Source organism: Jaculus jaculus, chromosome 22 (assembly GCF_020740685.1).
Source record: "Jaculus jaculus isolate mJacJac1 chromosome 22, mJacJac1.mat.Y.cur, whole genome shotgun sequence".
NCBI lineage: Eukaryota > Metazoa > Chordata > Mammalia > Rodentia > Dipodidae > Jaculus > Jaculus jaculus.
In genome coordinates this window covers 8249494-8275224 of record NC_059123.1, presented here as the reverse complement: position 1 = coordinate 8275224, position 25731 = coordinate 8249494, and the positions used below count along the sequence as shown (strand labels likewise).

Below are 25731 nucleotides of genomic sequence, written 5' to 3'. Positions count from 1 at the left end.
TGCTTCAGACAGGATAAAATCCCAGCATCGAGTACAGGCTCGCAGGCTCTGCCCCTTAGTGCATCTGCCCACCACCAAGAGACTCCCCAGCCACCGTCCTGAATGGTGTCCCACAATGAGCCAAGCTCGCTGCACCTGGAGGCCTTTGCAGCCCAGACATCGGAATTGTCCTCTTGTGTCTTGCACAGGCTCTGAGAGATTTCTCTCTTGGTCACCTTTCCTGTGGAGGGTCCCTCTACCTAGCCATCTCACATGATTTTCTTATCTTGTTGTTTCGGTTCTCAGAAACTCTTAACACAACCTGGCATTTTGTTATCTGTTTACTTTTGCTGCTTATCTGCCATACTTGAATGGCAGTGCTCAAGAGGACGACACGCTGTGCTGTTTGCTCACTGTCAATCGCCAGGACCTGGAGCAGTGGTTGAGCGAGAGACTGATCAAATGAGTGAGCAGGAAACAAATCATGAATCCTCTCTGTGTGCGTGTGTTCATGTGCGTACAAGTGCACATGTATGCCCAGGTGCACACACGTGTACCGGTGCACATGCAGGCCAGAAGGCAACCTTGGGCGTCATTCCTCAGCTGCCACCCACCTCTCTTTGAGAAAGGCTCTCTCAGTGGTCTAGAGCTTGCCAAGTAGGTGAGACGGACAGGCCAGCGTGCCCCAGGGATCTGCCTGGCTATGCCCGCCCAGCACTGGGATTGCACATGTATAATACTATACCCAGCTGTTTGGGTTTTTTTGTTTTATTTTTTTGCTTGTGTGTGTAGTGTAGTGTGGTGTGTATGTATAATGTGCAGAAGCGTGCTCCTCATACACATGCAAGTGGAGGCCAGAGGAAAACACTGAGTGGCCGCATCATTCTTCTACCTTGTTCCTTGAGATGGAGTCTCTCATTCAGCCTGGAGCCACTGTATTTTTTGTTTTCACTCAGTCTGGCTGACTGGTAAGCTCCAGAGATGCTCCTGTCTCTGCTTCCACTGAACTGTACTGACAGTTATGTATGGTCATGCGTGGATGATGATGATGATGATGCTGCTGTCAGTTCTGGTCATCTAAGAAAGGCAAGCACTTTGCTGACCTGGCCATCTGCCCAGCCCCAAGTAATGGCTTGTCTTTGGGCAATTCACCCAGTCCTTCTGAAGACAAAAGTGTCCAGTGGGCTTACTTGGCCAGAAATCTTGCAGGGAGCTCCAGGATTTCAGCTTTTGGTAATGGGGTGGTTTTGAGTTATCCATGCTCCTGCAAGCCACCCCACGTGTTGTAAGAAAGCCCAATAAACTCATTCAAGGTGGAAAAAAAAAAAGTGTCCAGTGGCCAGAAGCATAGCAAGTAGTGAGTCTTTGTTCACGTCTGACTCTGCTACTGCCAGCCGTGCGACCTTTGGAAATACAGAGACATAAGGGAGCTTAGCAAATCTCTTAGCCTCCTCTCCAGCCCCTTTAATGAAAGATAGCAGCAGGAGTCGGCTCCTTAGTAAAAGCTCTGCCCGGCCACACAACCGTGAGGGGTTCCCGCAGTGGCAGCCAAGTTTACTTCACAGGGCACCACGGGTGTGGCTCCGGTCGGGTTGCCAGCTCAGGTCTGTGTGGAGAAACGGCAGAGGAAAAAGGGTAGAAACCCAAGTCAGGTTTAGATCCACAGCGCCCATCAGCCACCTCTTTGCTCATCCTCCGGTAAAATATTACCGGAGGAGGAAGAGAGTCCATTGGTCAATTATAGGATGCCGCAAAGGAGACTTCAGTCCAAACAATGACAGAAATGAGACCAACGGGGGAAAACACAGTTTCTCTATATGGCTTCGTGTAAATGATTTGATCTGCTCAAATCACAGTATGCCAACCAGCCTTCGGTCACCGTGGACGAGATCTGTAATAAATTACTTACAGGAGAAATGGTTTGTTTGGGCTCATGGCTTCGGAGACTCAGTTCACAGTCCCTTGGCCTCCACCGTGTTGGCCTGAGGTGAGGTGGTACACCGCGGGAGGAGCATGTATCAGAAAGCAGCTCTCTAAATAGAGCATTCTCAAAGGAAGAAATATGAATGGCATATAAGCATCTAAAAAAAAGTTCTATGTCACTAGTCATCAGGGAAATGCAGATTAAAACTACATTGAGATTCCATCTCACTCCTGTCAGATTGGCCACCATCATGAAAACAAGCGATCATAAATGTTGGCGGGGATGTAGAAAAAGAGGAACCCTTCTACACTGCTGGTGAGAATGCAATCTGGTCCAGCCATTGTGGAAAACAGTGTGGAGGTTCCTAAAACAGCTGAAGATTGATCTACCATATGACCCAGCTATAGCACTCCTAGGCATATATCTGAAGGAATCATCTCATTTCCTTAGAAGTACGTGCTCAACCATGTTTATTGCTGCTCAATTTATAATAGCTGGGAAATGGAACCAGCCTAGATGTCCCTCAACTGATGAGTGGATAATGAAGATGTGGCACATTTATACAATGGAGTTCTACTCAGCGGTAAAGAAAAATGAAGTTATGAAATTTGCAGAAAAATGGATGGACCTGGAAAGGATTATACTAAGTGAGGTAACCCAGTCCCAGAAAGCCAAGCGCCACATGTTCTCTCTCATATGTGGATCCTAGCTACAGATGATTGGGCTTCTGTGTGAGAAGGAAAATACTTGGTAGCAGAGGCCAGTAAGTTAAAAAGGAGACATAAAGGGAAGAGAAAGGAAGGGAGGAGGGTACTTAATAGGTTGATATTGTATATATGTAAGTACAATGATTGTAAAGGGGAGGTAATATGATGGAGAATGGAATTTCAAAGGGGAAAGTGTGGGGGTGGGGAGGGAGGGAATTACCATGGAATATTTTTTTATAATCATGGAAAATGTTAATAAAAAATTAAAAATTAAAAAAAAAAAGAAGGCAGCTCTCATTATGCCAGGTGGAAAAGAAAAGAGAACAGAGCTGGAGTCCAGGACCCACTTCAAGGATATACCCCAGTGAGGCCTCATCGGCTAAGTCTCCACCACATCACAGTACTGCCACCAGGTGGGGACCAAACCTTCCACACGGACCTTTGGGGGAACATTCCAGATCCAAACGTGAACACACAGGAACACAGTAGGTTCTTACGGAATAAATAGCTTGCCTCTACAGCTCATTCTTAGCTCTCCAAGGTTGAATGACTCGGTTTGCGGGTTTCTTGCTTTCATGTAAACCCACCGTTTCCCTCTCTGCATGGTGTTTTCCAGACTTTCGTATTTGATGGCGAACCTACTTCTTGAAATCGTGTCCTTCCCTACCTTCTTCTGTGCGCTCTCTCTTGTTCTCAGCAGCGAGCTGGGTTCGTGAGTGTGGTCAAAGCTAAGATTGCATCATCTTTAATCAAGACGAAAATATAGAGTTTGGAAGATGCAGGTGAACCGTGGAGAAAGAAATGGATTAGGTCGGCAAATTGCAACTGGGGGGGCAAAGCGTGACCCGCTTGTTTCACGCAGGAGTTACGGAGCACGTTTGTTGGGAAGACAGTTAAAATATACGTGGAAGAGTAAGGACCATTTTGTTCAATTTAAATGACATCAAGATCTTTAATTTAATCAATTTAAATGACATCATAAAATCTTTCAATATTTCCAGCAGCAATCTTTGATACAGCATTTCACACAATTGCTGAAGAGCCTTCAGAGGAAAAAGTGCTCATCTAAAATGGCAAAGTGGCCATAACCATCCTTACTTATGGAAGTCATTATGGTCTCATGACAGTCACTCGATGTTTCCTCTTTCTTTGGCCCATGTGGGGATGGACGGGTATGTGTGGTTTTGTGAACGTGTAGTGTGTGTGTATAGTATATGCATGTGTGTGCACAGATGTACACACCCATGCACACATGTGCGGAAGCCAGAGGAGAACGTTAAGTGCTGTTCCCTACCACTCTCCTGTGTCATTTCTTTGAGACAGAGTCACCCGCCGCATCTGAAGCTACTATCATTTTGGGTCAGACTGGCTGACCAGTGAGCCCAGTCTCTAGCTCCCTCAGCACCAGGAGGACAGGTGCCATGACCCATGCCTGGCTTTTCGCATGGGTGCTGGACTGAACTCGGGCATTCTCACCTGCTGAGCCATCGCCCCCAACTCCAGGTGATTTTCTTTTGGACCCAATAATTATCTGATATTTTCTTCTGCTCACTCTGGGAAAGAAGTCGTAGTGTTGGTTTTACAGAACTGGGCAAACTTTTCTTCCAAAATTAACAGAAAGCTTGTGATGACTCTTTCCCGTGTGATTATTGGAACTGTTAACGTGCCACCCTTCCAAAAGGGACACTGAACAAGTTTTTATTGTTGTTTCGAGGAGAGTGAGTCCTTTCAGGTTCAGGGGGTCATGTTCTGGCGTCTTGGGCACACACAGAGGGTTACAGCAGGGGAGAACATTCTTCTAGAAACTGACGTTCTTGGGACGGGGTTATAGCTCAGTGCCTGCCTACCGTGTGTGAGGCACTACACCCTCCCCTATTACTACAAAATTAAAAAACACACACTTTCTTTTTCACCTTCTAATCTTAAAGAAATCTTTAAGCAGCAGTGAGGAAGAGAGTGATGGGTTGTGCTCAAGTGACTCCAACAACAAGAAAAGAAGGTATTTTAAATTTTTTATTTATTTATTTATTTATTTATTTGAGAGCGACAGAGACAGAGAGAAAGACAGATAGAGGGAGAGAGAAAGAATGGGCGCGCCAGGGCTTCCAGCCTCTGCAAACGAACTCCAGACGCGTGCGCCCCCTTGTGCATCTGGCTAACGTGGGACCTGGGGAACCGAGCCTCGAACCGGGGTCCTTAGGCTTCACAGGCAAGCGCTTAACCGCTAAGCCATCTCTCCAGCCCAAGAAGGTATTTTATTTTAACTACAGAACACAGCTAGGGCTATTGCTGGGTAATCCCCAATAAAGACATCGCTACTAATGGAAAATCCTAACACAATCCGAATGGGCCCACGTTCTGTAAAATAAGTAGATGTGTAAAAATATCAAACTAAATTTGACAGAGAGAGTTGGTAACAAATGTTTGCTAAAGAGCAGTTGCACAGGGGGTAAAATTGTAGTGAAACCTCGCATAGCCCTTTGTTACTTATTTCTAGTTTAGTTGGATTTGCTTATTTCTTCCTCCTGTTACTGTGCTTAGCCATGAAGCAGAACAGCATTTTCTGTGTCACACAGGCATTGTCTTTCAAGCCTGTAAGGAGAACAAGGACAGAGGACAGTGAGCGACACTGTTTCACAGGGACGTGGGAAAGCTGGGATACGGGAAAGTTCTGTTTCACATGGTCACAGAAAACTTACCAGCAGTAAGAAGAGGATGCTTAGGTGGTAATTACTCTAAAATAGATTTCTCTTCCGGTGGCATTTAAAAGACATCTTATGCATTATTTTTTTTAAAATAAATAATTTTTAAATAGTTTATTTTTATCTATTTGAAAGAGGGGGAGAGAGAGAATGGGCGCTCCAGGGCCTCCAGCCAGGGCAAATGAGCTCCAGATGCATGCGCCCCCTTGTGCACCTGGCTAACGTGGGTCCCAGGGAATCGAACCTGGGTCCTTTGGCTTTGTAGGCAAATGCCTTGACCACTAAGCCATCCCTCTAGCCCATTATGCATTAATTTGATATTTGGATTTAAAGTAATTTATAGTTTGCATGGTAATATCACAATGTTCAATAGATACTATAATGCTTAAAATCCTCAAAGCAGAAATGGTTTTCCTGCAGGGACCGCCTATGGGGTCACGGTCTGTGCGCTTTTCCCCTTGCGAGCTGACTGGCTTGGTCACCTCACCTTCCTCAGCATGTGACAGTGTCTTTTCTTTATATTATATTTTTATTTGTTTGAGAGAGGGAAAGAGGCAGAGTGAGAGGGAATGGGTGTGCCAGGGCCTCCAGCCATTGCAAACAAACTCCAGACACATGTGTTACTTTGTGCCTCTGGCTTACCTGGGTCATGAGGAATCGAACCAAGGTCCTTTGGCTTTGCAGATAAGTGTCTTAACTGCTAAGCTGTCTCTCTAGCCCCTGTGACAGTGTCTTAATCCGGTAGATCATTACCTAGTATCCTGGGGAACTAGGGAATGGGAGAGGTGCCTCTTAATAACAACAACTCATTGCTTTGAATATCGAGCAGATCCTATCTACAGTTTAATTCCCATAGAAAATCTTTCCTAATGTGTATACATAGTATGCATGGTGTGTATTCATAGTGCATGAACATGCATGTGAACATGCATGTGAATCTGCAGATGGCTGTGTGCACCCCATCCACATGTGTGTGGAGGCCAAAGGGGAGCACTGGGTGTCCTCCAACACTCTTCAACAGCTGCCTTAAGAAGTCTCTCCCTGAGGCCAGAGCTGCCATTTTCAGACAGAACAGCTAACTAGGAAGCCCGAGCAAGTCTCCAGTGTTTGCCCCTCACAGGACAAGGTTAGAGGTCCGCATGGCCTCTCACTCAGCTTTGTACCTGGGTGCTGGGGAGAGAGTCCAGGCCTTTTGTGGCAAGTGTGCTTATCCACTGAGCCATCTCCCTGACCTAGAAAAATCATTTTTAAAGGATATCTTAAACTTCTAGAATACATGCCTACATGCAGATTTATCTAGGACATAAAACTAAATGGCACGCAAGCATGAACGAATTCTCGTCTGTAGATCGCCGTGCACTAAATGGGCACTCTGATCTCTTAGACTCCCGCGTCATGACTGTGAGAATTTCAACAGGTGACAGAAAAACCACAGTTTCGGGAAAACGCTCCTACCATGAAAGTTGCAGGATCCGGCTCTCGGGTCTCTGCATGTCGGGGCCACGGCTGCTGTCCTGCAGGAAGTACCATTATGCGTTCAGGGTTCAGGACTCGCTTGCTGTAGCAGCGTCGTTCATTCTGTCTTCCTTGAGGTGTCGGCACTCAGGCGTGAACATGGTCCAGCTTGTCTTGACCCAGTCACAGTAACGCGGCGGGATTCAACACAGTAAGCTGCTGTTGGGAATAAGAGAGTAACAGTTGTGTGTCAAGGCTTGGTCATACATGGATGCCATCAGCTGCTTGCACCCTGTAAAATCTGACCTTGTAGTAAACGAAGAGCTCACATAAATGAGTTTTTTTTTTTTTTTCTAAATGTGTTGCTTAGCCTGATAGTGCACATCTAAATAATTTTTGCGGCTGTGGTGGCGCACACCTTTAATCCCAGCACTTGGGTGGCAGAGGTAGGAGGATCGCTGTGAGTTCGAGGCCACCCTGAGACTCCATAGTGAATTCCAGGTTTCCCTGGGCTAGAGCAAGACCCTACTTAAAAAAAAATAATAATCATTATTATTATCATTATTATTATTGCTTCACTCTATACACTAGGCTTGTTTCTGGACATTGCAGATACATGTACTTTGTGTTGTATTGAAAAGAGAATCCTCCATTCAGTGCGCCTAATTAAATTGTTATGTAAAGAAATCCAGGGCTGGATTAGCAGTTCAGGCCCTTGCCTGTGAAACCTAGGGACTCATGTTCAGCTCTTCAGACAAAGGTGGCAAAAGCACAAGGTCGTACGTGTGCACAAGGTGGTGCATGTACCTGGAGTTTGGTTACAGAGGTAGCGGTGGAGGCCCTGGCATACCAACTCTCTCTCTCTCTCTCTCTCTCTCTCTCTCTCACTCTCGCTCTGGCTCTGTCACATGATAAAAGGCCAGTCTGTTGGGCTTGCCTAAGGAAAAAAAAAATGAAAAGTAAAAGAAATCCAATGGTGCCTTGGTGGGGCTCAGTGGTAAAGGTCCTTCCTAGAATACACAAATTCCTGGGTTTGAACCCCAGGAGGAGAAGGGGAAGGAAAAGGAGAGGAAGGAAGCAAAGGGAAGGGAAGGGGAGGGGAAGGGAGGAGAGGGAAAAGGAACATTCTTATAAAATAAATAATAACCCCCTGACTTCTTTAGTTTTTGGCACATCTCAATTTTGTATATCATGCAAACCTAAACACAGGTGGATCTTACAGAATAATGTTGCGATTATTTTAATTCCTGAGCTAATTAGTAACTGTGCACCATCTCTATTATTATAAGTCTCGTTGCATAGTTGCATCACCAAGTCATCTAGTGTTTTTTTAGCAAATTCAAAATGAGTTATAAGACACTGGGGAAGGATGAGTGAACAGAAAGTACTCCGAAGAACAGAAGTGAGAAGAAAATTTGCTGGACGTTACAGAATATATAAGTCATAACCAGGACTCGGGTCATAGTCAATGCTTTAAATATTAGTATGACTCCCATAGGTGACAGAGGTTACAGCCCAGCTTCCACCACAGTTAAATGTGAGATTGCTGCCGATAATGTTTGAAATGCTGAATAATCACACAGCTGTAAATGATATTAAGTGCTGGGGTGCTAACTGCAATATCCTTTTTAAAAACATACCAGTAAGGGCTGGAGAGATGGCTTAATGGTTAAGGCACATGCCTGCGAAGCCTAAGGACCTTGGTTCGATTCTCCAGGTCCCACATTAGCCAGATGCACAAGGGGTCTCATACATCTGGAGTTTGTTTGCAGTGGCTGGAGGCCCTGGAGCACCTATTCTCTCTCTCTCTCTCTCCCTCCATCTCTGTGTCTCTAATTAATAAATAAATAAAAGTAAAATATTAGAAAAAATACATACCGGTAAGATTCCAATGAAATCTCAGTAACAGGATAAAGCAAAACATCTGCTCCTGTCTTTGTGGAGAGACTCAACATGGTGTAATTCTAAACAAGAGCTCAAACTGACTTTGAGCTCCATGGAAGTCTGAGCTACTGCTGCTGGTGAGACCAACCATTTTCCATTCCTAATAATAACTTTTTAAACAATTTTTTGAGGTAGGGTCTCCATCTAGTCCTGGATGACCTGGCTCTCATTCTCCAGTCTCAGACTGGCCTCAAAATCACAGCTCTCCTCCTAACCCTCCCCCACCCCCCACCAAGTGCTAGGATGAAGGGATGTGCCACCATGCCAGCTTAAACATTTAAAAAAATATAGTTTATTTATTTATTTGAAAGAGAGGGAGGGAGAGAGGAAGAGGCAGATAGAGAGAGAGAGAGAGAGATAGGCATGCCAAGAGCTCTAGCAATTGCAAACGAACTCCATCCGGATGCATGTGCCACCTTGTGCATCTGGGTCATGTGGATACTGGGGAATCAAACCCTAGTCCTTAGGCTTCACAGGCAGGTGCCTTAACCACTAAGCCATCTCTCCAGCCCCCTAATGATAAACTAAATCCTGCTTGTGAGACCGCTGGAGATCATGTCATGTCAGCTCTAAAGTAGGGAAGCAGGCATGAACCACAGCTAGGTCACAGCCTTCTCCTGTAATCTCATTTCTGTGTGCAAAGTTACAGCAGAAACAAAAAAAGAAGAAAGAAAGAAAGAGAGAGAGAGAGAGAGAGAGAGAGAGAGAGAGAAAGAAAGAAAGAAAGAAAGAAAGAAAGAAAGAAAGAAAGAAAGAAAGAAAGGAGAGAGGGAGGGAGGGAGGAAGGAAGGAAGGAAGGAAGGAAGGAAGGAAGGAAGGAAGGAAGGAAGGAAGGAAAGAAGGAAGGAAGGAAGGAAAGAAGGGAGGAAAAGGGAAGGGAAGGGAAGGGAAGAAGAGGGGAGGGGAGGGGAGGGGAGGGGAGGGGAGAGGAGGGGAGGGGAGGGGAGGGGAGGAGAGGAGAGGAGAGGAGAGAAGAGAAGAGAAAAGAAAAGAAAAGAAAAGAAAAGAAAAGAAAAGAAAAGAAAAGAAAAGAAAAGAAAAGAAAAGAAAAGAAAAGAAAAGAAAAGAAAATGGCTCCAAGGTCCAGACTACCTTGGCACTATTCATAGGTGACCATGCAAAGCTAAAGGCCATCCTCACTTGTGCCAAACAGTGAGTCACAAGAGCAGCGAGGGGAGAGACAAGACAAGACAGGGCTCCCTGGGCCCCTCTTGTAGCTTGAACAATAGAGGAGGAAATGGAGGAGGATTCACAGTGTGTACGCCCTGGAACAAAGCCTCCGAGCTTTCTTTCAAGGCAACAGTCTGATACACAAGCGGGTCAGCTCTGACTTCAGGGGCACCCCACCTCACTGCGGAGGCCTGACCACAGACAGCCCTTGCAGAGGATAGGGACAGAAATAGCATCCTTCCCTCGACCCTTCCCGTCTTTGTGTGCCGGCTCTCTGAAGAGGGCTTTACATTTTCCAAACTGGACGCATAGGGGCCAAAGCTGTACTTGGGGGCTGTTAAAGAAACAGCTTGGGGCCTTAGCCCCCCAGAGTTGGTCAGCAAGAGTGGGAGAGGCGGAGTCGATGGGGAAAGCCCCTCCAGAAAAGTCCCGGGTTGCAAGTGGCATGGGGAAATTTAAAAGCCCATGTCAGAGTGACTCTCTTTCTCCTGTTTCTGAAAAATGTGTTAACTGCAAGGACGTCACACTCCCATGAGGCGGTGGCAGCCCTCCTCCCTCTCTCCCTGTGCTTCGCCTCTGACCGTATGGCCTCACATGACACAGCTCACGTGTCACACCTCACATGACACCCCTCTGCTGCCTGCCCCTTCTCCTCCCACGGGAAGCAGTGCGTGCACCCAGGCTTTCTTTCTGCATGGGGACAAACGTCGTCCTCGCCCCCCTCTGTGGCATGGGTTTCAATCCTGACAGGGATCCCGAAAGAAGGGCACTACGATCCCCCCTTTCAGAGGAAGAACTGTTGATGGCAATCCTCCCTGGTCAGGCACGTAGGAAGAGGCAAAGCGGGTGTCAGGGATGGGGACCGCTTGTCAGCACAGCCTGCTGTCTTCGCCCCTGAACACCGGAGGGTTCTTTTACTGTTTTGGGGGGCTGCACGGACTTTCCCAGAGCACATTAATATTCTTGAGTATACCCCAAAGGTGGGAGGATGGCATAATACCCTGTGTTTAGTCCCCATCATAGAAAAGAAGAGTAGCAATCGTGGAGCAGCGTGCCCCATTTTGAGGTGGAGATTGACCATAGGACCCAAGACGTGCAAAAAGCACTCTACACAGATCTATATATATATCCAGCCCTCTTTGTGCTTTTTTTGAACTCAGGGTCACACTAAGCTTGCCAGGCTGGTTTGAATGCACTCTGTAACCCGGGGTGACCTTGAACTTGCTCTTCTCCTGACTCGGCCTGCTGAGTAGCTGGGCTGACCAGGCCCTGTTTGGTGAGCATTTCTTGACCACCTACTATGGTTCCAGGGACCGTTGTTGGGCTCTGGGGTTGAGTGAAACAGTTCCCGGCCATTGAACTTGCTTTCTTTTGCTGGGGGTACGTCACTGTGTACTGTCAACCACTGAGTTGGGGAAGAGGAAACAAACTGAGTGGACAGGCATGAAGCTCCGTGGGGTGAGGCTGTGGAGGGCGCCTCTGAGGAGTGGCCTTGCTGGAGCAAAGCAGCAAGAGTCTGAAAGACACAGGTCAGCAGGAGCCGAACCCTGGTGGGAACAGGCTCAGCATGGGAGGAGCTCATCAGGAGAGTTCCTGTGCAATAAATATAATAGTGAGGGGACAGGCAGAGACCAGAAAATGGACCAAGAAATGGGAACTAGAGCAGGCAGGGTCCACTGGGCTAAAAGGCCTCAGGTTTATGCTTATAAATTACACACACACACACACACACACACACACACACACACACGCTTTATTTTTTGCTTTTTTTTGTTTCAACCCTATATCATCATCATTATGTGTGATACAGTTAATTCAGTCCTGACAAGGAAATGGGTAGAGCCCACAAGAACAGATAGTTTAATCGCACATGGCACTGGCAAGCTAATGGATTTCAAATTGCCCCTAACTCCTCAGGCACAGTGGTTAAGGTGTACAAAGAGACCTCATGTAAGACCAGAATCCAACAGCATCCCCTTCCTTCTCAAGGGCTAAGGAAAACCAACCGACCACACAACAGCAAGAGCAGGCAGGGAGCCCGGCCCGTGCAGGGTAAATGCGCGTGCCTCACGTGAGCGTGCACAGACTGCACACAGCTGCAGCTGCCTGGATGCGCTCTGTCCTGTCCGGATGCGCTGTGTGCTCTGCAGCTCTCTGGACTGTTCCCGTGTGAAAGCTCACTCTCGGTGGGTCTCAGCTCAGCAGTGAGCAACAGGCCGTGTCCAGACAGCTTGGCCACCTGAACCACCTGTCCTTTTCCTTCCCAATCCCCCACGGGCACACTGCCCCTCTGGCTAACTGAGCGGCTGGCACAGCCCGATTTGGTAACCTGGCGACTGGTCACCCACATGCTGTATGCTTCCCACCCCATCTTGGTACGCCACCCTTCCCTTCGGACGCTGACCACCCACAGTTAGTGCGGCTCCCACAAGTTAAGAGGGCATGGACCCCTCTCCCCCATCAAGACATGAGAATTTAGTCTTTGGGGGTCCCCTGGCTACCTTCATTTCTGAGAAGCTGGCTATAGATTTGGGGGCTGCCACCACACGGTCAAATTCAATAATGTGAATTAACTACTCAAAGAAGTCTAACACCACGATACTTATTGTTACCTTTGCATTATAAAGGGTGTTACATAGAGGAGGATCACCCATATGAATGCACCCATGGGTGGAGGTCAGAGAGTGAGTTCTCCCTGTATCTCAGCACAGTGACAAGCCAGAAAGCCCTGTGGAGCCCCTTCATCCCAGTGTCCTTTGATTACTGTTGCCTTACACCAACCTGATGGGCTGAATTACCACAAGAGGATGGAACTCAATCTTTTTTAAAATATATTTTATTTATTTATTTGAGAGAGAAAGACTTAGAGAGTGAGAGAGAGAGAGAACAGGTGTGCCAGGGCTTCCAGCCACTTCAAATGAACTCCAGATGTGTGTGCCCCCTTGTACAACTGGCTTATGTGGGCCCTGGAGAATTGAACCGGGATCCTTTGGCTTTGCAGACAAGCACGTTTTAACTGCTAAGCCATCTCTCCAGCCCCTGGAACTCAGTCTTTAGCCCAGAAGTTTGGATGCTCCAAGTCCTAATTCTGTGATCCTGGGGTGGGCACTTGGTCATTCTAGTAACCCCTGCTGAGTCAGCTCATTAACAAACCCAGGGGTAATCAATCCCAGGCTCACAGAGTAACGGACACGTCTGTCACCTGGAAATTCTAAAGGCTTAAGGTCGCCCCCCTCCCCAGGAAGGAGAAACAAAGGCCAAGTCAGGCTGCTTATTAAACAGCAGTGCCCCAGCCTCAGGAGGCAGATCCACCCAAGAGAGACTGGTTCTGAGGAGCACATGGGAATTGATGGGAATGGAAAATGCCAAGTAGAACTATGTGTTAGAAATTGACCATACTATAACAGCCATGAGCCTGTGGGCACTTGTCACTTCAGCTGTCAAGATGAGCAATGTCTGATTGAAGAGAAAATCCCACTTCACGTGGGGAAACACAAGAAGAGTTGTGGGACTCCGAGAATCGTCTGCATCCTCGTGGGCACAGAGTGCCTGTAGTCAGAAGCCAGTCTTAACAAAGCATTATGAGATAATCCGACTGACTCCATCCTGTGTTGGAAGTAAATTTTACATGTAGAAATTGTTTTAGGGGGCTGGAGAGATGGTTTAGTGGTTAAGCACTTGCCTGTGAAGCCTAAGGACCCTGGTTCGAGGCTCGGTTCCCCAGGTCCCACGTTAGCCAGATGCACAGGGGGCGCATGCGTCTGGAGTTCATTTGCAGAGGCTGGAAGCCCTGGCGCGCCCATTCTCTCTCTCCCTCTATCTGTCTTTCTCTCTGTGTCTGTCACTCTCAAATAAATTAAAAAAAAAATTGTTTTAGGGGGCTGGAGAGATGGCTTAGTGGTTAAGGCACTTGTCTACAAAGCTAAAGGATGCAGGTTCGATTCTCCAGGACCCACGTAAAGCCAAATGCACAAGGTGGTACGTGAGTTCATTTGCAATGGCTTGAGGGCCTGGTGTGCCCATTCTCTCTCTCTTTATCTCTTTCAAATAAAATTAAAAAAAATATTAAAAACAGAAATTGTTTTGGTATCTATTTCAGTTTTAAAGGCTTCTATTAGTTTGTTCGTCCATAGAAACAATCAGTGAAATGTTTCAAAGTTACATAGGGATGTAAAATAGGGATTAAAAATAAGAGATTCTGTTAGTTTACGCAGAAACTAGAAATGCATAATAAAATGATGGCTTTTCTGTGTGTGTGTGCGCGTGTGTGTGTTCATGGGTACAGGTATACGTGTACATGTGTGTATCTACACATGGAAGCCAGAGAGGTGTCAATCCTCAGTTACTACCACCTTTAAAAAATGTATTTTAATTTTTATATATTTATGAGAGAGAGAGAGAGAATGGGCATGCTAGGGCCTCTAGCCTCTGCAAATGAACACCAGAAGCTTGCACCACCTTGTGCATCTGGCTTATGTGGGTTCTGGGGAGTAGAACCTGGGTCCTCAGGCTTCATAGGCAAACACCTTAACTGCTAAGCCATCTCTCCAGCCCACCCACATATTTTTTTAATATTTTTTTGTCCATTATTTATTTATTTATTTGAGAGTGACAGACACAGAACAAAAGACAGATAGAGGGAGAGAGAGAGAGAATGGGTGCACCAGGGCTTCCGGCCACTGCTAGCGAACTCCAGACGTGTGCGCCCCCTTGTGCATCTGGCTAACGTGGGTCCTGGGGAATCGAGCCTCAAACCGGGGTCCTTAGGCTTCACAGGCAAGCGCTTAACCGCTAAGCCATCTCTCCAGCCCCACCCACATTTTTTGAGGCAGAGATTTTCATTGGCCTGGAGCTTGCTAAGCAGCAAGCTACACTGGCTGACCAGTGAGTCCCAGGGATCCTCCTGTCTCTGCCTCTCCACACCGGTGTTACAGGAGCACCACCACCATGCCCAGCCTGTTTGTTTCCAAGTGGGTTCTGAGGTTTGAACCAAGGTCCTCATGCTTATAAGCCAAGCCCTTTACCAACTGAGCTATCTCCCCGTGCCTCAGTGGAAGCTTTCATGCTGCCTTTGGGTGAAACTGCTCTGTGGCTGGTGGTTGTAACTTCTGTTCACCTTGTGTCTCTTGTGATTGACAGGTCATAATTCCTGTCAACCAGACATCATTATTCAAACAGTGCCGCCAGCCTCTGGAGCCGTAGCATGCCCGTATCTTTCTCCTGGGCTCACCACGGAAGTCCAGATATTTGCCCCATCATTAAAATTTCTCCTGTTATCCTCCTTGAAATTACCTCTTTGCTTCTTATCCCGCGACAACTGATTGACAGATGCCTGTTGCCTCATTGTATTCAGAAGCACATGGTCTATGAACCCATGTCCCCAGCTGTCACCTCATTGGTGACAGTGGCAGGATTCCTTTCAAACCTTACACCATCCTGTAACAAATCCAAGGCCCAAAGCCAGCTAGTCAGTGACCCCTGCTGTTCTCTGTGAAGCTGTGATCTTACTTTGTCAGCCCATATCCAAAGTCTACTTTCTGCCTGCCCCAACCCACTGGAAAATATTGGTTTGAGTTTAATCCAGGTCTGTATGCAGCATCCCTTCATGCATGGGATACTTTGTTCAAGGAACTTGGGTCTTTAGTGCTAGTGAGGAAATCTGGTACACACGAAAGATCTCTTGACGACAACCTGGCACCCCATCTTGACCCGACTTCGAGTTTATTGCTGACCTTAGTGCCATACTAACCTCAGAAGTTGAGCAAACACCCACTGGAGTATTCAGAGCTCTGCTTCCAGTTTTGCCCAATCGCATCACGAGGAATTCTCCTGGGCTTGTCTGTTTTCTATTGCAAAGAGACTTGCAAATTAGTTCAAATTATTTGCAAAAGAAAACAAATATTTATGCCCTTTGTGCAACGGGAGCAAGAGATAGGAACTTAAGAGGTCAAAATATGGGCAATTAATGAGTGATGAGAAGGTTGAAATTCCAATGAGAAATTATGTGTGTATGGGTATCTATTCAAAGGGCTTAAAAATTGGGGGCTGGAGAGATGGCTTAGCAGTTAAGGCATTTGTTCTGTGAAGCCTGTGGACCCATGTTCGACTCTCCAGAGCCCATGTAAGCCAGACGCACAAAGATGGCCAAGTGCAAGGTTGCACATGCCCACTAGGTGGCATAAACATCTGGAGTGCGACTGCAGTGGCTGAAGCCCTGGTGCACCAATTCTCTCTCTCCCCCTGTCTCTCTCTCTTTCCCCCTCCTCTCTCTCTCTCTCACTGAAATGAAAAAAAAAAAAAGTAAAAAAAAAATTGATTGGAAAAGGAAGCCGCAGGCAGGAAGGAAAATGATTGTGCAACGTGTGGAGTTGTCTGGCATTCCTGGAAGTCTGTCCTTGTGGCTAGAATGTTTCCCAAGTAACAAAGAAAAACAGTGCTGGGGAATTAGGAGCGTGCCGGCAGACCCTTTGCCTCCCTGGTCACTTGTTACTTACAAGACGTTGATAGACAGGCCTCCCAGACCTGGCATTATCAGATGCCTCCTCTGGTACCCGGTCCTTCCATTCATGGGGCACAAGGACCCCAGTCTGGCCGATGGCTCAGCTGCCCTGGACGCTGGGCTTCATGCAACTCTCTCGGCTCTCCTCACTCTCGTTGCTGCACCAGGCTGAGTCCAGAGCCCGCCAGAGCGTGAACTCTCACTCTCCCCTCCCCTGCCCTGGTTAATCCCGCCAAAGTTACGGCACCACAGCACTAGATACCCAGGCATGCAAAGCTGCTATTGGCTTGGGATTTTCTTAGAGCTCCCAGCCTTGGACCACTCCCTCTTCTCACTGAGGCTCATGTAATTGTCTGTGTGCGTCTCTCTGTGTGTGTGTGTACACGCACGTGCACAGTCCATGTGTATGCACAGTGTGTGTGCACGCAGAGCCCAGAGGACAGCCTCCAGTGTCATTCTGAGGTTCTGTCCACCTTCCTTGAAACAGAGGCTCTCATTGGCCTGGAACTCTCCAGTTAGGCTAGAATGCTGGTCGACCAGCAATCCCGAGCAACCCACGGGTCTCTGCCTCCCCAGAGCTGCCACTATGTGCTGCCTCACTTGGCCTCTTACATGAATTCTGGAACTTAAACTCACGCTTGCAAGGCAAGCACTTGGCTGACTGAGCTCTCTTTCTGTCTGTCTGTCTGTCTGTCTGTCTGTCTCTCTCTCTCTCTCTCTAGCCCTCTTAATCTTTTGAAGTAATGCTTCACCTGCCCTCTAGAACGCCAGGTTGGAAGCCCCTGTCGAAATTGAGCAGAAACTATAATGGGACAGCAAAAGCACCCCATCTTGCCCAGACGGCTTACTTTGACCTGAAAGACACATCTCACATGATGGGTCCTGTCCCTGAGCTTCTGACACACTGTGAGGGCAAGCCTTCCCTCGAGGGACCCTCAGGTGGCTGTGGGTGCTTCGCCAGTGTGGCCGCTGTCCAGCGGCCATCAGCAAAGAGAAAAATCCCACAGGGCTCGCTGCTGAAGCTCTCAGGAAAGGATGACACTCTTCAGCCTGGGAGGCTCCTCGAATGGGTTTCAGAATGGAAAACACAGAGTAAGCGTAGAGCTCAGATGAAGAAGGCAGCCAAGAACGTGATATTGTCAGAGCCTGGCTGAGCATAGCTGGGGTGTGTGGCATCAGGGGAGAGGCTGATTACTAAGTGCCTTCTTGATATTCCTCTGCAGTCCGTGGCAAGTCCCGCATGCTCCTCTCGGTGCCTGCGGCCTGCACAGAGCCATATATTAAGCACACGGCAGCACTGGCCATGATGTGCATCCACGGCCCGGCGCTCACCTGGCTCGGCTTGCGTTTCTGATTCCCGGTAGATGCTTCCCGAGTATATCTTGGGAAAAGGAACCCAAGAGATGCAAGTTTTTGCTGCCCTGTGCTCTGCTATCTTGACTCCTGGTGAAATAAGGAAATGATGTCATATGGACTAGCCAAAGTCAACCTGGGAGCCGAAAAGCCATGGGCACGATCACAAGTACACAGCAGATGTGTGTAAACTGACGACTCAAACGAAATCAGGCTGCTTTGTCAGACAGCCAGCACAGCCCGGGTTGGCATGGTGAGGAGGGGGTGTCCTGTGAGCTGACAGCTATGCATCTGCCTAGGCTACAGGCTCCATCTTTGTCTTCACCTTGACAGAAACAGGGAAATCAGCCCAACACAAAAGGGAATTTCTGAGTGTTTTGTTGAGAGCTACTTTCAACAATAACAAAATAAATGCAACATTTATTCTAAACACACTTTTGCATTTCAGTTCATCTTGGCTAGAAAAGACATTCCTCCTGTACTAGTTTTGAAAAAAAAAACACACACACACAAAAGAACAGTTGTGTAACTGATTTGAAAGAAGAGGGAAAGATTTGGCAGGAAGTTTTAGTGTACTGAGAGATATAAGCATTCAGGTGTCTTCAAGATTACAAAGAGCCATAAAATACAATTCAACGTTGAAAACTACATGTTGTATTTTCATTTCAAATCATGGCCAGTTGATACAGAAGGGGAAGGAGGAATGCGACAATCGGTGGATTTAAAAAGCAAAAGATTCCGGGCGTGGTGGCGCACGCCTTTAATCCCAGAACTCGGGAGGCAGAGGTAGGAGGATCACCGTGAGTTCAAGGCCACCCTGAGACTCCATAGTGAATTCCAGGTCAGCCTGGGCTAGAGTAAAACCCTACCTCAAAAAACAAAAAAACAAAACAAACAAAAAAAAAAGGCAAAAGAATGACCAAGAAAACAAAATGAGGACTAAAACAGAGGGCAGTTTTTAGAAACTAAGAGAATGTTAGGAGCATGCCATTTCCCGCCTAGCACCTAAGCACACCTTGGCATTATTTTTGCCATTCATGATTGGCTGTCAATCTTAAGGACGTAAGACTGGGCTGGGCTGGGCAGGGCTTATCCCGGGCCTAGGATCACTGGCAGGGATCACTAAAGGAGTGGGTGAACAGAGAGAAAGGCAGGACAGAGTGGTGAATGAATGTCCTGGCAGAGGTGTGGACTGTGAGAGAGCCACCATGGTTTCCTCGAAGGCAGGAGGCTTCACAGTCACCTGTGTTCGCGTTGGCAGCTCCCAGTTTGCTGGGGAAATAGAGCAACATCTGCGCCTCGGAAGTGGATGGCTTCATCGTCACTCCCGTTGGGCGTGGCCATGTCACCTGACAGTGTCCCATCCCAGGCCCCGTCAATGGATGTTTCGCAGACAAAATAATGGGTTTCCTTGTGGCATCGTTTTCGTGTGCACACGTCATTTTCCTTTGTTCTCACCGGTTCCCCACTTTCCTGCCTCCATCCCCCCAATGCTGGCCTCCTTCCTCCCCTCCCGCTTTCACATATGGCCCCATCCTTGCTCGTTCCTCCCCTCCTCCACCGCTCCATAGCTCATCCTGCCTTCTCATGGCCAGTCCCCTTTCTACGTTCATATGTGCATGTGTGTGAGTCTGAGTTTAAATCTGGATTCTGCAATATGAAGAAAGCACGCTGTGTTTGTTATTTTGAGCCTGGCTTATTTTGCTTAACGTAATGATCCCTCATACCACACGTTTTCCTTCAAGTTTCGTGATTTCATCCTTCTTTGCTTTTATTTTTAAATTTTCATTCTTTGGTGTGACTGAGCAGGATACTTTTTTTTTTTTTCCCTGAATAGGAATTTAAAAAGAAAAACAAAAACAATCATCTGATTTCAACAGTCCCATCTCCTCTCCCAGAAGGCACCATATGGGACAGACACAGCTCCTCCTCTGGTCGCCCCCTGGTGGCAGCTTCTGAATTAAGGGCCTTAAAAGAGGCGCAGCAAATTCTGGGGCCCCTGAAATGACATCATTGCGCTTTTCACCTCTCGGAGAAAGGCAGTGTTTATGCCAGTCCCTTCCCCATGCGCCCCCCGCACCATCATGTCTCAGGGTCACTCCTGTACTTTCATCACAGATGTTGGCATAGGCTGTCTTCAAGGTGACATCAGGGTTTGTGTGCACAATTCATCTAATGAACTGGACTCTGGAAATATATTGCGGTAAAATCTAGACAGTGTGAGAATTGCTGTGTTAACCATTTTAAATACAGCTTTTGGGACACGATGTTTGTTCACACTGTTGTGTTAGTTATCAACATCTCCAGGATTTTGTTGTTGTGAAAATTCTGTGTCCGTGAAATACTAGTTATGCAACTTAGGCAATATTTACTACGATCAGAATTTTTTTCTTCTCCTTATTTTTTAATTTTAGAGAGTGAGAGGACATGAGAGAGAGAGAGAGAGAGAGAGAGAGAGAGAGAGAGAGGGAGAGACTTGGCACGCCAGGACCTCAGCCACTGAAATCGAACTCCAGACGCTTGCGCCACCTAGTGGGCATGTGCGACCTTGCGCTTGCCTCACCTTTGTGCATCTGGCTTATGTGGGATCTGGAGAGTAAAACATGGGTCCTTAGGCTTTGTAGGCAAGCGCCTTTAACTGCTAAGCCATCTCTCCAGCCCCCTTTTTTATCTTTTTTTGTTGTGTTGGGGATGGAAGCCAGGGCCTTGCACACGCTAGGCAGGCACTCTCCACTGAATCACCTCTGTGCTTTCACTTCCTGGAGTTGTGCCACCAGACCAGAGGCACACAGGTCTGAGTGTCTGAGTGGGGGATTTTTAGATTTTTAAGAAAAATTTTTTAATTTTTTTTTTTTTTATGAGAGAGAGAATTGGTACACCAGGGCCTTAGCCACTTGCAGATGAACTCCAGATGTGTGTGCCACCTTATGCATCTGGCTTACGTGGGTTCTGGGAATTCAGACCTGGGTCCATAGGCTTCGCAGACAAGCGCCTTAATCACTAAGCCATCTTTCCGGCCCTGAGTGGGGAGTTTGCTAGCTGAGGTTCCTGCGTTTGTACACTTCCGATAATAGAAAGTAAAGCACTCTAGATAAGAGGTAACAGACAGAGTAGAACTGAGCTCAGGGAGCTGTCCAGAGGACGAATGACAGAAAGGATGCTTGCAGAGCACGCAGCACAGGCCTGGTCTCATGCTTGCTGCTAATCCTCACCTTAACGCTCCTCACCGCTGGGGCCCCAGCTTCCCCACACCCGTATCTTTCGGAATCAGGAGACACATCAGCCTCTATCAGTCCAGCTGTCTGCACAGCTTTGGGTGCCGTGTGTGAGTAACCATCGTCATTATATGACAGGACCTCCCACAGGTGCGGAGCAAGTGCTTAATGGGGTCCGCCCGGTCTCTCCAGTTAGCTACTTCAGGTCGCTCCCTCTGCCGCCTCTCCCCACACAGCCATGGTGGTCCTTCATCTCTCTCTGTGTGCAGACCAGAGTTCTCACATTGCCGTGACATCAGGTCAGAGTCACACACATCCCCTGGTCTCTGCCTTGGTAAGAGGTGGTGAGGATGGAACCAGCAGTTTCTAACAAGCACCCCTGGATGGCTTAGACTGACACCCATGCAAGCCACTCTGTGATGGAGCTGTCAAAAGCCACTAGCTAATGGAGAACAGACACACAGTGTTACCTGACTTTCATTCCTAAAAACCTGAGGATGGGATTGATTGAATAAACCTGTCACACTGGCTTCCCAGGGAACTGACTGTTCGCCTTTGAAATGCTAATTAGCCACAGCTGTTTAAATGCTGTTTGAAATTCTTCCTCTAGATGTTTTGTCTTTAATCCTCCATCAGTCCCTTTCCTTGCTATTGGAGGTAGAGAACCATCGGACAGCTCCTTACTCCAACCAATGATTTATTATAAAGACTGCCCAGAGATGCCTCTCCAGTGTGCCCAGGAAAGGAAAAGACTTCCACACCCTTCATGCATGGGAAGCCCCTGGCAGAGGTTGCCTACTTTTCCTGGGAGGGAAGGCGTCACCCTAAGCAGAAAGCTCACTGGATAGGGTGCTAGAAGGTGTCATGTACAAGTAAGTATGTGGATGGGGTTGGAGAGATGGCTCAGCGGTTAAGGTGCTTGCCTGTGAAGCCTAAGGACCCAGGTTCGACTCTCCAGATCCCACATAAGCCAGACGCACAGAGGTGAGGCAGGTGCAAGGTTGCATATGTCCACTAGGTGATGCAAGCGTTTGGAGTGCAGTGGTTGAGACCCTGGCATGCCAATTCCCTCTCTAAAATAAAAATATATATTTTTTTTAAAAAGTAGGTGGGTAGATGGTGACAGATGGGCACACCCACTTAGTGGTACCAAGACTTTACTTGTCAACTCTGCTGCTTTCTAGCCTGAGACATGGACTGGAGGGCGTCTCATGGGTTTTTGTTTTGTTTTGTTTGTTTTTGGTTTTCTAAGGTAGGGTCTCACTCTAGCTCAGGCTGCCCTGGAATTCACTATGTATTCTCAGGGTGGCCTCGAACTCACAGTGATCCTCCTACCTCTGCCTCCCGAGTGCTGGGATTAAAGGCGTGCGCCGCCACACCTGGCTTTTCTCATGTCTTCTTAATCTGTAAAATGGGGAACATTGGGATTTACCTCGCAGAGCCCTTGGGGAGGTTGAAAACTGTATGCGAAGCCGTGCACCGTGGTTCTGCAGTGTCAGGCAGGTAGTGGTCAAGACAGCTGGGTATCTACAACAATAAGAGGGGAAAGCATGTGTGTGAATACACACACACCCACGAGAGAGAGAGAGAGAGAGAGAGAGAGAGAGGGACATGCCCAATCTGCCTAGAAAAGCAGAAGTGGTAGCAACCTTTGCCACATGGGGAAGTCACCCCTTGGTTAGAGGATTTCCAAAGGGAACGCACAGGATAACCTCGGGCCATGCCCTCTCACTACACAGGGCCAGAGGCCACAGTCTTGGTTGGGAGCCTCAGCTGAGGAAGTGGGAGGGAACCTTGTTGGGGTGGCTGGAACTGAAAGGTTTCTTTTACTACCTTCCCACACTACCACCCCTTTCCTCTCTCTCTCTCTCTCTCTCTCTCTGTGTGTGTGTGTGTGTGTGTGTATGTGTTGGGGAGAAGGGTACAACCCCTCATGTCTATACTGAGCCTTTGCATACTTGAATCTCTCTCCCAGCATCCAGACTCTACTCATGTCATCCTTCATCAGCGTTCACGGAATTCTATAGGGGCCAGAGTGGGCATCTTATTTATTTATTTTTTAGAGAGACAGAGAGAGAGAGTGAATTGGCATGCCAGGGCCGCAGCCACTGTAAACACCATACACTTGCGCCACCTAGTGGGCATGTGCAACCTTGCGCTTGCCTCACCTCTGCGTCTGGCCAACGTGGGGATTTGGAGAGTCGAACATGGGTCCTTAGCCTTCGCAGGAAGGTGCCTTAACTGCTAACCCATCTCTCCAGCCCAGAGTGGGCTTCTAAATACTTCATCCAGAACCAGCTGGGAGCCTGCGGGAGTTTGTTTCAATATGGAGACCTCTCCCTGCCCCGTGAAGACCAATGTCTTAACTTCTGCTTGATCCCAACCTTGCTCCTTCCTGCTCCTGGTCAGAGAGCACCTTGGGGTGGGGTGGGAGGGTGTGAGGTGCCAAGAGACAGTGGGTTTTTTTAAATTTTTTTTAAATTTTATTTATTTATTTATTTGAGAGTGACAGACACAGAGAGAAAGACAGATAGAGGGGGAGAGAGAGAGAATGGGCGCGCCAGGGCTTCCAGCCTCTGCAAACAAACTCCAGACGCGTGCGCCCCCTTGTGCATCTGGCTAACGTGGGACCTGGGGAACCGAGCCTCGAACCGGGGTCCTTAGGCTTCACAGGCAAGCGCTTAACCGCTAAGCCATCTCTCCAGCCCGACAGTGGGGTTTTGTTTGTTTGCTTGCTTTTTTTTTTTTTTTTTTTTTGAGACACTGTGCCATGCAGCACAGACTGACCTTCAACTCTCAGCAGTCCCCTTGCTTCAGCCTCCCAAGTGCTGGTATTACAGATGTTCCTCAGCCGCCACGCCCAGCCGAGACCCTGGCCTAAATGTCAATAATTAACACCTGCAGACATTCCATCTAGACTCCAGTCTGCCGCCCACAGCCCACACTTACCGCCCTGTTCCTGCGCGTTTATTTACCTTCAGGAGAAGAATCTGGACTGGTTTCCTCGGATGCGGGCCATGTCGCTCGTCAGCAACGAGGGTGACAGCGAGCAAAATGAGATCCGGAGCCTGCAGGAGAAGCTGGAATCAACGATGAGCCTGGTCCGACAGCTGTCGGGGCAGCTGGCAGAACTGAAGGAACAGGTGGGTGCGCTCAGGGAGAGGGGGCCAGTGGCTGCCACTGCGTCATGAGGGGCCCACAGACTTCTGGGAGCCAGGGTGTCGTCTCTTGAAGATGGCAAACCCCGGTAAAGAAGTCCGCCCCACGCTGCGCTGGAGAGTTGCATCCTGGCCAGTAGGGACATCCACTTTGCCTGGATGCTCTGGGGAAGGGAGGAGCAGAGGCCACAATCCCAGGACCCCCTGAGGACTTTGTTTCTAACCTCCTGGGGAAGGTGGGTTGTCGCCAGTAGCTGCCCGTACTCCAGTGCATTACGGTATGACGCTGTGAGCCCCATAAGGAATGGTGATATTAACAGTCCCCTTGGCAGCTGCTGAAATGGCCGTGGTCATGCTGATGGCCATGTCACAAGCAACTGTTCTAAAACAGCCACGGTTCCTGTATCGTAACCCCACAGGGAAGAGTTGCTGCTTATGGAAATCCACTTTAAAATATCCCTTTTGAGTTTTTTTTTTAATTTCTTATTTATTTTATTTGTAAAATCTCCTTTTCCTATTAAGTACATTCTATATGAAGCCAGACATTAGGGACTTGGGAAATAGGAATATAAAAGCTCTGTGGCCCAAGGAACAGTTGAATAGATCAGCTCTCTCTGTCTCTCTCCCTCTCTTCCTCAGATGACAGAACAAAGAAAGAACAAGCAAAGGCTGGGCTTCCTGGGATCAAACACAACCCATGTGAACCATCACATGGCCCCACACTGACACCACGGGAGCGGCCGTGACCAGCCTTTCATAGCATGCTGCATCACTGCCGAAGGAAGGGCGGGCGGAGGGAGCAAACAGTGCCTATTGTTGAACACTTCAAAACAACCAAGTACCAAGACGCCGAGAACAATCTGACTGTGTTTCCCTGCTCCAGAAGACCCGAGCTGGGGTCAGCACATACACACATTCTCAGTGCAGCGGGATGCCAGGAGCCCGCCGCGGGGTTGGACAGGGTGGGAGAGGCGGCCCAGCCTCCCCGTGCTCCCGGGGCTCGGGAATGATCGGTCTTCTCTCCGTGCCCACTGCCTCCTCCAGCATGGCTTGCCCGCGTTTGTTTCTCTGCGCTGTGGCACACAGGCCAGTGAGACAGGAAGCTGTACTTTGGTGGCCATTCTTACAAGGGAATGACAAAAACGATTCAAAATGAGTTGAAAACTACATATATACATATATGAGGGAAGTAAATATATATATGTGTATATATATATATATATATATATATTTTACTTCTCTCATGCTGGTATATAACTGGAATGAGATGGCTTCTCCTAAACACAGACAGGCTCTGTCCACAGGCTGTGCAAAAGGAGATTTTCATATAACTTGCTGCGAATGTGTTTCAAATCATGGATAGGCTAAGATCATTAAAGACCCAGGGAAGCAAAAGCTGACAGTAAGCCCCAGGGGAGAAGTTTTTTGAGTACATATGCTGTTAAAATATACTGAGGTTAATAAATGAAAATACTTAAAGCTGACAGAAAATTCTGAGTTTATAATGGTGGCCTTCCCTTTTATAAACATGGAGTAAAAAGCAGTTTGCGTTCGTTGTGCTTAAGGAAATAAATTTTTATTCTATTCTTGTGCATTGGAGTGAGGAGGTGTATCTACGGAAGTTA

The 25731-nt window shown here is 47.8% G+C and overlaps 1 protein-coding gene across 2 annotated transcripts in view; it reads left to right on the top strand.

Moving 5' to 3' along the window:
• The window catches only part of Itpr2 (inositol 1,4,5-trisphosphate receptor type 2), a 457151-nt gene extending 431861 nt beyond the window's left edge, over positions 1-25290 (top strand). For both annotated transcript variants that reach the window (XM_045139538.1, XM_045139536.1), the window contains exons 55-56: positions 23930-24091; positions 24746-25290. In XM_045139538.1, coding sequence (XP_044995473.1) covers positions 23930-24091; positions 24746-24832 — 249 coding nt within the window. In that variant the 3' untranslated portion in view covers positions 24833-25290. The remainder of the gene's footprint in view (positions 1-23929; positions 24092-24745) is intronic.
• Positions 25291-25731: the final 441 nt, after the last annotated feature.